Source organism: Cuculus canorus, chromosome 7 (genome assembly GCF_017976375.1).
Source record: "Cuculus canorus isolate bCucCan1 chromosome 7, bCucCan1.pri, whole genome shotgun sequence".
NCBI lineage: Eukaryota > Metazoa > Chordata > Aves > Cuculiformes > Cuculidae > Cuculus > Cuculus canorus.
In genome coordinates this window covers 14,394,772-14,407,410 of record NC_071407.1, presented here as the reverse complement: position 1 = coordinate 14,407,410, position 12,639 = coordinate 14,394,772, and the positions used below count along the sequence as shown (strand labels likewise).

At 44.4% G+C, this 12,639-nt stretch overlaps 1 protein-coding gene across 1 annotated transcript in view; it reads left to right on the top strand.

Moving 5' to 3' along the window:
• Positions 1-12,639, top strand: part of FBXW4 (F-box and WD repeat domain containing 4) — a 65,863-nt gene that overhangs the window by 6,519 nt on the left and 46,705 nt on the right. The window contains 3 exon segments of the mRNA XM_054072301.1: positions 8,201-8,296; positions 11,027-11,212; positions 12,362-12,494. Of these exon segments, the coding sequence (XP_053928276.1) occupies positions 8,201-8,296; positions 11,027-11,212; positions 12,362-12,494 (415 nt within the window).

The window sequence follows — 12,639 nt, the reverse complement described above, 5'->3', positions numbered from 1 at the left end:
ATTTGATTTTATTTTTAAAATTGTCTGCTTCTCATCCTTACTATCTACCTTTAAAAACCGCCAGTTTGGTTATCTCAGGACATAGACATAAACAATGTTAAATTGATGTGCTAATGCTGTCAAAGGAAGATGTGGACTTCATCCCAGACAGTAGCTGTTACGCGGAAAGGCATATTCGCAACACTGGCAATCTCTCATATTTGCCCTTTCTGGTAGATCCAGCTAATTGGGAGCTGTGGATGTGAGCGAATTTAAATGTTTAAGGTACTGACTCAATTGTACACTTGCAGAAGTTTGCTTTGAGCAATGTTTCTGTACACTTCATTCCTTGGGGAGGATCAGTAGGTTTGCGTCAGTGTGAATTACTGTATGTGAGGGACAGCAGGGCCGGACTTGGAAGAGTTCTTAAAGTACATTATTAGTATTAAAAATGTACTGTTTTTTCCTTGAATCAGCAGCAAGTAAATGTTTGATATACATTGATAGACTCTTACGGAAGCACCTTGTGGTTTTAGATGGATGTGGTCTTGGCACCTGTGCTACTAGTCTCTCTGTGTCAGGCTGCCACTTGTTCTGTACAGTCATGTTAATTTTGTGTATAGACGTGTACTGCAATGAGACCTTGTCGTGGTGGTGGTAAATAGATAGTCCCTATGCTGAAGATTTTTGCTTCACTTGGTCAAAGGAGCTGCGTAAGCAAGAGTTGAGCCCTGTCTTCATGACGTAATGTGGAGTGTTTTTGTTCCAAAAATGCATGGCAGTGTATCACAGGAAAGTTAAGGCTTAAGAACACGTTCTGCAGCTGAACTGTAGCTGAGCGGTAGCGCAAAGCCTGTGGGGTTTTGGTGAGTATAGTGATACTGCAGTTATGTCTGGTAGCCTGTGTCTGTTTTGCCAGCTGTTGTACAGGCCCAGCAAGAGCAGTCTTAGCCCTGATGAGCTTGCTGCCTAAATAGCCAGGATAAACAAGGGTTGGAAGGGGAAGCAGAGGCAGAGAGATGTCAACCAAGCTGCCCTCTGTGCAGCAGGTCAGTGTCAGAGCCAGGAATAGCAAAGGGTGCTGTAAGCCTTCATCTAGTGCCTGCCTGCTGGACCACCTTGGACTGGAGAAATTGGAGAGGCAAAGAGCTCTTTGCAAGGTGGTTCTTTATTTAAAGCATGGAAGAAAGGAGTAAAGTTGCAGCTGGGCTAAACTTATTTCCTCTTTGTTACAAAGGAATTTTAGAGGGCAAGTTAGAAGTTGCAACCTAAATAGCTTGACGGTGTGCTCTTTGTAATATATTAATAGCTGTTGTCAAAATACAGAAATGTTCCACTGCATGTTTTGTCTCTCCCACTCTCCAGTTCTGCTTTGCCCACTAGGATCACGGTATATTCTCCAGTTCAGAGAAGCAGATTCATTAATGGGTGGATTTATCATCTTTGAGTACTTAACTTCTTGTTTCAGTGAGTTAATAAAAACTGTGTTTTCTCCAGATCTTGGAAAAATGCATACACCTGCAGGAGCAGGAAATGGCCAATCTGTGTGAGTCAATTCCAAATGCAAACGGCAGCAGTCATAGGAGACCTCTGCCTTCAGGACTGGAGGGGGAGGGAGTGTGAGTCCCTGTAAAGCTGCTTCAGTTTCCTTCATCTTTTAAAACTTGTTTTATCAAAGTTTCATTACTTAAGTCAGAAATGAAGTAGGCAATGAACTAGTGCAGATGATGCAAAGGGGAATACTCTGGGGAGGATATTATTGCAATAACGGCAAAAGGCTGGAGGAGGGCACACAGCTATCGCTTTGTGCTGGAAAAGTCAGTGGTTTTTAGGAACTCCTGTTAGATTCATTCTTATTCTATCTTAAAACTGTTAGTCCTGGGCAGGACGTATCTGCCAGGATGGCTCCGCAATACTGAACCTGCTTCTTGTTCTGGAAATGGGAAATTGTAAGAGTTCTCTCAGGCCTGCCTACCCTTCCCTTAAAGTCTTCGTGAGTTCGAAGTGGAAGAATAATTTTTCTCTAGTTTGGAGATGAAAAGTGTGTTCTGTGCTTGTTGCTATTATCCCTGTAGCTGCATGAGTGGACTAGCTATGGGCTATTTCACTCTATCCAGACACTGCCCCAACAGTCTACTCTTTTGAATCAGAATATTCACGACACCTATTGAGCAGCTGCTGGTTTCGTCAGATCATTTCAGGGCTATGTGGTTTATGAAGCAGCCCAGATTTTGTCTCCAAAAAGCCTACTTAAGTCACCGAGAGAGGCAAAAGTCTTCCTGGAGTTTCTAGTTATGATCCCACTGTATGGGAGAGAGCATCTGATGATGGTGTGGTCTGGCTCAGTCTTGGTGACGATGGTTTTGGGAAGCCTATGTGTAGGTACGTCACTTTGCTGAGTGTGCAGAAGTTTGCCTGCAGCTCTGGCTCTTAATAGAGTCTCTGGCTTCTTTGTGCAGGTGGGTTGTTCATGAGAGCTGTGAGGTGGAGCAGTAAAATTCCACAGTCTGGTAACTGCTAACTGAGGTAGCGTAGACACACCACAGGAGGCAAGGAACAGGCGAGAGAAGAGTCTGCAGAGCTCTCTTCCCTCTCAGTTATGTGAACCCGTGTCACATAGGAAAAGGGGAGCGTAGAAGGCAAGACTGAACCTGGCAGTAAGCTAAATAAAGGGGCATATGCTAAAGGAATTCAGGTGGAATTTTTGTCCTGGAAGAAGCATTTTCAAAGCCGTCCAACTTATTGAGTTCAGCAACAGGAGCTCCTGACATAAATAGCTTTTTCCTCTTGGCTGTTTGTTGGTGGCCCATGACTTCTGACTGCCCTGAGACCCTGCCGCTCAACAGGTGTGCCCCGATTGCACAAATAAGTGCGGTTGGTCCCTGTGTTCGCGTTCCCTGCCACAGGGCCAAGGTTGAAAGCGGGGCTTAGCCACTGTGACCTGTTTGTTCTCCTGCATGACCCTCCAGTTGGGCCTCAGGCAGGCTGGTGACAGCTTTTATGCAGACAGCAGATTTTGTGCACAGAAGAGATTCAGTCTCAGCAAATCTTTGCAGACTTGCATTTCCAGATGAGCTCTTTAGCACATAAACTGTAGCAAAATGTGGAAGACTGCTTGTTAGGATGCCCCATGCAGCTGGGAAAATATATAGTATGACATATTGGTGTTATCTTGTGTAACATGGTATGTGTTGTTGCAGGCACCCTTGTCATGGCACATGCTGAAATTGTAGATGGCCAGTAGACATCTCCCCAGGATGCAGCAAAGCTCAGAAGCTCTTGCTGTTGCAGAAATACTATTTGTGGTGGCAAAGGACTTTGGCTGGGGAGAGGATCATCAAAGGCAAAAACTGTTGGAGATGAAGCTTTAGGAGATGTGCTTCATCTCTGGCTAAGTGATTCTTTCTGTCAGTGATTTTTTTTAGGGCCCAGGCCAGCAGCTGCCATGGTGGCTGAGGTCACCTGGGTCAGTGGTGCTGAGGGAGGAATAGTTCCAATCTCTCACTTCAGCAGCTGGGAAGTAGGCTCCTGAAGGAATATTATATTTCCTTTGGTAACTGCCAAGAAAGAGAAGAAATCCATGATTTGAGCAAAATGCTTTTTTTTCTAGGACGGTGTGAGGTAGGAAGAGGGAAATTAAAAATCTTCTATAGTGCGTTGCTTGGGATGGGGCTTTTATCCTGGAACTCTCAGGTTGTGAGAAATGCTCAGCCTATCTTTCTTAGTGTAACAAAGTCTTTGTAAAGAGAGCTTCCACCCGGAGCATGTGCAATGGAAACATGTTAGTTTGGGTCATGTATTGTGTCACTAGGTTTGGGATCCTAATAGACCGCTTTCTGGTTTAATTAGCTAATAACAGAGGTAGGCTTTGCATGTTCTGAGTCATGTAACTTTATCAGCTGTTGATCATTGACATTCTAGTAAAGGTGGTAAAATGATGGGCTCTGGGCTTTAAGAACATTTTGCTTGAATTTGCTGACTTTTCACATAGTGTTTGTTGGTTCCTTCATCCTGTGTTTCCTGTCATCCTTCTGGGATGGCGCGCTGTACTTTAGTTGCTTTTTGGTGCAGAGCTGTGTAGGTCCTGGGAGAAATAGCAGCCCTTCCTCTGTGAGGCAGCCATTGGTAGTCTTGAATTTTACTGTGGGGAGCTTCACCGAGCTGAGTGGTGAGGTTGAGACCCCTGAGGTCCAGAGGGACCTGGACAAGTGGAGAAGGGTGCTTGTGAAAACCTCATGAAGTTCAACAAGGTGAAGTGCACCTGGGTTGGGGAAACCCTCGGTGTTGATACAGGCTGGGGGATGAAGAGATTGCGAGCAGCCCTGCGAAGGACCTGGGGATCCTGCTGGATGAGAAGCTGAACATGAGCTGGCAATATGCACTCACAGCCCAGAAGACCAACCATGTTCTAGGCCACATCAAAAGAAGCGTGAGCAGCAGATTGAGGGTGGTGATTTTGCCCCTCTACTATGTTCTGATGAGATCACACTTGAAATACTGCATCCAGCTCTGAAGCCCTCAACACAGGAGGGACATGGACCTATTGGAGCAGGTCTGGAGAAGGGCCACCAAAATGATCAAAGGCTTGTAACATCTCCCCTGTGAAAGGAGGCTGAGAGAATTGGCACTGTTCAGCTTGGAGAAGAGAAGACTCCAAGGGGACCTTATTGTGGCCTTTCAATACTTAAAGGGGATTTATAAGAAAGATGGGGAAAAACTTTTTAGCAGGGCCTGTAGTGATAGGAAAAGGGGTAATGATTTTAAAGTAAAAGAGGAGAGGTTTAGACTAGATACTAGGAAGAAATTTTTCATGCTGAAGGTGGTGAAACACTGGAACAGAGAGATTGCCCTGAGAAGTAGTAGATGCCCCAAACCCGGAAACATTCCAGGTCAGGTTAGATGGGGCTCTGAGCAACCTAATCCAGTTGAAGATGTCCCTGCTTACTGCACGGGGGTTGGACTCATTGACCTTCATGGTCCTTTCCAATCCATGCCATTCTGTGGTTCTCTGAAAACGTGAATGTCAAGATCTTGATTTCACAGAGCACTTAAGGATGTACTGAATTTTAAGCATGTGGCTTAGTATTTGCTGGATTGCACACTTAAAAATTTCAAGTTGTTCATTGGCTGATGGGTAGTGGTCCCTTCACAGCATTTTACTTATTATTTATCTTCGTAAGGTGGCTTTGTCTCCTGAATCTTTGAATGTTCAATCCAGGCGCTGAAGTGGGAGGCACTTGGTTAAGTCAACCACTCAGTGGAGATGTGTGATGTCTGCTGATTGTCTCAGGTCATCATGGAACAACTCTTAAATATTTGTGTTTATAGAAAGTGTGTTGATCATGATTGAAGGAAGATGGCCTTTGTAGGGAAGAAAGGGATCTTTTTATCAAATGATTAAGTTTATATGGTGATACCCTTTTTAACTTTCTAAGATTTGAGAACTGCTCTTGTGCATCACAGTGATGCTCGTCACCTGTTTTGATGTGTTCTGGGAGTTGCTCTGGAAGTTCTGTTGAGGAAGCAAATTGGATTATATGTCAGCTCTTGATTCCATCACTGGGCTTTATTTAACTTCTCTTCTGGTATAGAGGGTCGAATGTTTCTGACCAACACTTGAAAATCACTGCAGTTCAGTCTCTGCTGCCCTGCTGTTGGCAAAGGGGAGGGATATATCAGTGATGTTTCTACATCCCACTTCTTATGGCCTCCATACATTCTGTCCCCTCTATTGTCTCTATTTTGAATAAATAAAATGTCTGTGAAATAAAAGGTAGATGCGCCTCAGATATGTTTAAATTAGCTGGTTCCAGAATTGTTCGATGGAGGAGGCAGGCTGGATGAACAGTGTATCTATGAACGGTAAAACAGGCAAAAGCACAAAATGAAAAAACCCCTCCCAAAGCCCACCAGACCTCTTCCCTATAGTCCCACCCAACCCTTGTCCTTCCAGGCAGAAACTGTTGATTTACCTGAAATACTCCTGTTACAGGAGTAACTGCAATAGTGAACTGGTGCTGTGGGTCAAGCCAAGGTGTGACTCTCCTGAAATTCCTCTTTCAGCAGCAGGAGAATTAAGGTGTGCCCCACAACTGGGAAAGTGACCAGCGCTTTAAGATGGAGGCTGCTTCTTTTTGACCCTGGATTCACCCCTTTTTGAGCCTTGGAAATCACATCTAGTCTTAGTAGGGTTTGTGTGTTGAGCTCAGGATGTCTGGTTTAGCCGGTACGCTTTGGGAGGGGGTTGTGGTGTGAGTGCATTTTCCATCACTGTGCGGGCTGGTGACTCAAAATCTGTACGTGGGGAGAATTTAACTGAGATTGAGTGTGGGGAGGAGAAGTGTTTTGGAGTAATGAATGGAATTGGATGTAGGCGGAGAGCCTGAACTCTGTCTGGGAGAGTAATAAGCAATGAGGAGGCTGCTGGACCTGACCTGACTTTTCAGTGCTGTGCATTCCTCCTCTCAGACACTATCTGGCCCCACAAGCTTCTACAGCACTCCCTTTAAAAATGGAATTCCTTTTCTTGCAGTGTAGGCTAACTCTAGAGTTTTACTCATTTTTTTTTTTTTTCAAGGTGTAGGAGAAATAAAGAGCTTGTAGCTTCCTAAATTCAGTTTTAATTCTTGTGGCTCTGCTGATCATAAACTTAGAGTTGCAAAGCTTTCTAGGAGACGAAAAGCTTTTCTGTGTGTTTTCTGTTTTTCTTTAAAATGGGTCACATGCCCAGGAATGCAGTCAAATTATAATGGTGACTAAGTGCCGGAAAGCATAGAAAAAAGGAGAGGAGGGTGAGCAGAAAAAAAGGAGCCTGAGGCTATGGAAGGACGGCTGGGAAAATGAGAATCTGGCTAGGCCCCAGGGCCAGGTTAGAGATTCCTACACCCATTAACAACCACAGGAGATGTTTATTTACAGGGAGCTAATCTTCGTTTTAAAAATGACAGAGTACCCAAAAATCCAGCTTTTGGGAGGTATCTGGGGGCACAGTAGGGATGGGAGGAGGGAACTGGTCTTGACTGGGCACCAGTCCCCATCTCTCAAGGATCTTCTGTTCATCCTGTGCATCTGGGAACATGTGCTGTTGAGAAATGCATGAAAGGGAGAGAAAATTCTTGTAATGTGTAAGAGTAAGTGGTTCACAACCCCCAATTACAAAGGATAACTTAAAGAGTTTCTTCTTGTTTGTACTTTTCTCATCTTTTCTACCTAAGCAGCTCCACCAAGGATATTGAATAATTAACCTTACGATACGAGAAAGATGGGAGCTAAAGCTGCCTTCTCTCCCTTCCTTCCCCTTAATCAACCCTGGGTCATGAAAGCAGAACAGATGTTGAGCAGCTGCTTGAACTGGGTCTGTTCATGTAAGCTCTAAAGAGCCCTTGGTCCCAGGTCTCTGTGGTACCTACTTTTTGTCACTTGTGGAGCTGTATTGACCTTGACTTGTCCCAGCTTGTCCCAATAACTTTGACTTGTATCACAGCAACTGATTATGAACTATAGTCTCTCTTTTAGTAACTTTGACTGTAAGTAGAGAATTTTCCAGCGTTGAGGTAGAATTCTCTATCCTTTGGTGAGCTGCTGCAAAAGATGGTCTGTCTTGGTGTGTGTGTGTATATTGGATGGTTATAGAGATTAATTAATTTTGTTTTTAGTTTGAAGATATCTTGATTTCTAATTACTGTATCTGGTTACATGATTATCAGGCAGGCGAGGGTCTGGAGCAGTTTCTTTACTAGTCTTCTGGCTAGACACGCTCTTCTGGCTTCTAGTTTCACTGTTCCCCTGGCTAGTGTTTCCTCCATCTGTTCTTGTATGGTGTTATCCTTATCTTAACTGTCTTTCTTTAGTCTCCATTAGAAGAGTGATGTCCTGTTTCTCTGGTGGTTTCTTTCTGTATCATCTTGTTTTGATTACATTTTGTCTGAACCTGTATTGCGTTCAGTATACTAGATCAGGTCTTGATCACATTTCAGGCTTATACAGTAGTGGCCATCAGGGATGGCTTTCCGTACTGATAAGAACCCATACTGCTCAGTGTTCCTTTCTTGTCAACTCTCATGGGTGTGCTTGCTCTAGAGTGGCTCCGGCACCATCAATATTTGCCAGTTCATCATTTGCGGAACCAGAGTGAGAGCATACCTGTGGCCAACTTGAGTATTTGTTGTCCGTATAGCATCAGTCCTGGTTGCTAATCTCATCTCTCTTCCTCTCTCTGCAGAGCAGTTGGCATTCCAGTGAAGGAAAGGGTAAAAGTATCTCAGAACTGGAGGCACGGTCGCTGCCGGAGAGAGACAGTCCTGAAATGGAAATGCAAGCAAGTAGCTCCTTTCTCTTCTACTTTTATCTGTGTCAGATGCTGCGGGGCCTTGGGTTTGCATCTCTGCCTGAAATCAGGTGTTTCCTACTCCTTGAGATCCACAGAGTCTTTCAAGTGATGTTGCTGGCCTGTGTTGGGTGTTGCTGGCTAGCTGGATGTGGGGTAACTGGCATTGCTGTCTTGCCCTAGGGATTCACTCTGAGTGCTGAGAGTTCCTTTCTTAGTAAGAGCTTGAACTTGTCATTGTTCTGATCTGTGCAGTTCTAGTTGGTTTTAGCCATCTTTACTGCAGGCTTGAAACTGTTATGTTTCTATCTGTTGCTGTAGACTGTGAGCAATTATCTGTCCTGCTCTCACAAAGAGCATAACCTTGATCTGAGACGTGGACTTACATGTCCCCTCAAAATGCTTGGTTTGTGTCCTGTGCTTTATCCTGGCCCCTGATTTGGATGTACAAATCTAAGATTCTAATTGCCATTCTCCTGCCTTATGATTCTCTCCTTCACTAAAAGAAAAATGTATATTTGACTTTAATGAGATGAGATTGTTGCTAAGTTCTTGCTTGTAAAGCTGTACCCGGCTTTCAAAGCAAAGCATAAGATGGGCCTCTTGTCTGAACAGCCCATCTAAATTTTTAGCCTTCACATCATCAGACAGAAGGGAAAATGGGAAAGGTGATGGTTTGTGAGCTGCTGAAGGACAGGGACCTGCTCCTGAGCTTTCATGCCTTTTTGTACTGTGTAGATTGAAGTGATGGAGAATATGCCACTGCTTGTCTAAAGTCCTGGGAACAGCTGTAATGAGCAGAGTGGGGTTTGATGCAGGTTGTATACCTGCCTTTGAAGTGCTTGCAACCATCTGTGAAGAGAGGCTCTGTGGATGTTAGAGATAGCTACTAAACCAGCTTCCCAAGTGAAAAGGCAAGGACTGATTTAATGAGACCACCAGCCAAACTGCACCCTCTAAATTTCATTTATCCTGCTTCAATTTTGTTACTTCTCCTTATGAAAAAGCCATAGAAAAGGATAAAAGCTAAACTGCAGCAGGAGGAGAGCCACAGAGACTGGCTGTAGTCAGGTAAGCTGCATATTCACTTGCTTTTAGAGGAGTGCGTAGGAGTGGAGGAAGGAAGGGTAAATCAAAGCCCGCGTGAAACCAAAGCTGCTGCTCCAAAGATGGCTCTTATTTTTTCCATGCATATGATAAAGTCCCAGATGAAAATTATAGCCTATGCTCAACTGCTTTGTCCATGTGACTAAAAGCTTCTTATTGGAGACGAATGCAGGCAAGCAGGAACCTTCTATTTAATAAGCAATCTTGTCCCCTTGCTTGTTTCTAGTTCTTCACTGTGATGTTATGAGGTGCGGCTGTGCACAATGGCTCTGCTGACACAGAAAATCATGATTTCTGAGGACAAATGGCCTGCAAAAAAGAGGGAGACAGGTTTCTATGAGAAGCCTCCCTGCTTTTGAAACAGTTTGTTCCTGAATGGTTTGAAAGCTCAAAGGCTGCTCTGTGGAAAGGTTCTGGTTTTGCTCAGTGTTTGCATGGGTATTGGTGCACTCAGCGATGACTGCTGAGTGGAGACAATGTCACACATCCATGCCCCAGAGGACATGAGCCCCGTGTCTCTCTGTATCTGGCCTTGCCATATCCATAAAGGCCTATTTGCTGCTTCTCTGGCTACATGAAATAAAGATCTTGAGCAAAGAGCTCACTTCTAAGTGTGCATTATAGCCTGTTCTTATTTCTGTATTTTGATTTTGTTTCAAGAATAAATAAACCTCTTGTGTTGACAGACTTGGTTCAGACATTGCTTGAGTGTCTCCTAGGAAGTGAAGCATATTTTCTTCTTGTAACTTCAATCTTAAATCCTTTGGAACAGCTTGTTTAGCTGTCCCTTGCTCCTTTGCCTGCCTGTCTGTACGAACCTGCTGCTGTCCCGCAGACAGAAAGGGGCAGAAGGGGTGTGTGGGCTCTTCTGAAAGATGTGCAACAGAAATAGAGGTTGCTCTGTAGCTCCTTTTGTCTCAGCAGTGGAAGAAGTGTCAATGTAGAAAAATACCTCCTCTACATGATGAGAACAAAGTGCTTGGATAGCCTTGGGCTTCCCCTGCTGCTTTACATAGCAGCATACAGAGAATGCTGAGATGGAAGACTTTGTAGGAAGACCGTTGTTTGATGTGACCTTCTCCCCTGCTCAGATGCTAGTGAAACAGTGGTGGTTTTGTGGTCTCTGCTGGGCATCAGCAGATAATGTTCAGGATCAAGCCTGACTGCAACCAAGAGCCTTATATTAGAGGCTCTGTTAGAAATGTGCAACATAGCTCACAGATGTCCGATAGTCTGATTTCTTAAAAAGTTTCTTAAAAAGGGCTCTTGAAGAGGAGATAGGGAGTTTTAAGTATTTCACGTCTAATCTCACTAGGCTTTTGGCTATCTTCTTCAGAGATTCCGTGCTTCCTTTTCCTCAGCTCTTGGTTAGAAAAATGGCAGCAGTGTGATCTCTGTATGTCACTGGAGAAGCTTTACTTTTTAACTGTGCTTGTATATTAAGCCCTCCTTTTGCATGTGGCCAGCAGCTCCAACTTCATGGCTTTCTTGAGTGGGCAGTTGCTTCTCTTGATATGTTTACAGATGCATTTATTTTTTTCTTTTTGCATGTGATGTTTGTTTTTGTTTTCCCCTTCCCATTCCTGTGCCTCCCAATGTGCTGTCTATTTGCAGTTTGATGCCCTGGATGGAGCTGGATGGCGAATATCTCTACCTGTCTCAAGCAGAGAACATCCAGGCATACCGGCTCAGTCCAGACTGTGGGGGTTTGCAGCGTCGCCCTCAAGCTATCTTCTCTGGCCACCAGGAGGACATATGTCGCTTTGTTCTTGTCAACTCCCACATGGTCAGTGGAGGGGGGTAAGTTGGGTGAATGAAGGAGCCCAAGGAGCTCCTGAAGTTGGAAAGGTTTGGTGTAACAAGTGCAGAGCAAAGGGGTCAGTCTTGCTACACAGTGTCCTCATGCTTTGCTGTGTGCTGCTGCTTCTCTTACGATTTGGTTCTGTTCTGAAAAAACTTCTGCTACAGTGGCAGAGAAGCAGAGTTTCATGCTGTTGACCTAATGTGTGTCCTTTTCTCTTTTCAAGTTGTGTAGATGTCCACCAGATTGTTGAATTGGGATTGACTATCAGGCAATCCTAACTGATATGCAATTCTTGTTTCATCCACTGTTAGAGTCAAGGTAGCTGATTGTGTTCTAATATTCAGAACTGGTGGTTAACTGGGACCACAGTGGTGCAGAAACTTGTCTCTTTCTAGAGACAAGTATGTGTTTATTAGACCCACTGTTATAATTATGCAGAGGGAGGAAACTGCCTAGCATTCAGCACACACACACTTCAATTAATTTTTGCATTTGACTGATCTTTTTCAATTACAGCAAATAGCAGAACTGTTATAAATAAAGTTTTAGCTATTAATATATACCGCACTTAAGCACAGAATTGGGAGATGCAAGCATAGCTGTCTTCCCTGGGTATCTTGAGACTCTCCTCATGGAACTGTAGCCCAAAATTCAGGTGAAAATGAAGGCATATATTTAAAATTCCAGTAGCTTTATTGGTTGAAGAAAGTCTAAATATATTTGTATTTAATTCAAAGCACAGTACCCTGCACAGCTGCTCTGAAATGAGTGAAAAGCTGAGGCTTGAACATGGGTGAGAATGACCTCTTCTTACTCCAGCCATTCAGCATCCAGTCAGGATTCTGGCAAGCTCAAAGCAGTAGTAGGCTGCACTTCTAGATTTCACAGCGTAACACAAAGTGGAGAGTGGAAAGATGGCCAGGAAAATTTTCATGGGCAGCAGATCAGGCTCTGACTGGCCAGATGTGGGGTGGCAAAAGAATAGGTGATGTGTGAGGAGTGCAGGGTTACTAATGCGGTGTGAATTTTGGCTCCTGTGAGAGGTCAGCCCTGGTCTCTTTATGGCACTCCTAAGCACTAGTGGAAGGTGCATGTCCAAGGGAGATGCAGCTAGTAAACTCTCTGCCTCTGAATTTGTTTTTCAGAGATGGTAACATTGTCCTCCACAAGATCCATGGCTCCTACAGTGTCAAGTTTTCTGCACATGAACAGGAGGTGAACTGTGTGGACTTCCAGGGTGGCCTCATTGTCAGTGGCTCCCGGGACAGAACAGCGAAGGTGAGCAGGGATGTTCCAGCAGCTGCAGGTGCTGCTGCAGAGGTGACCTCAGAGTTCTTGTGCTGTGAATGTTTAAGTGTCAGCAGAACTGTTGTGAGCCTTGTCTTGTGTGTTTACAGGAGGAGCACTGGGTATCTTGGTGTAG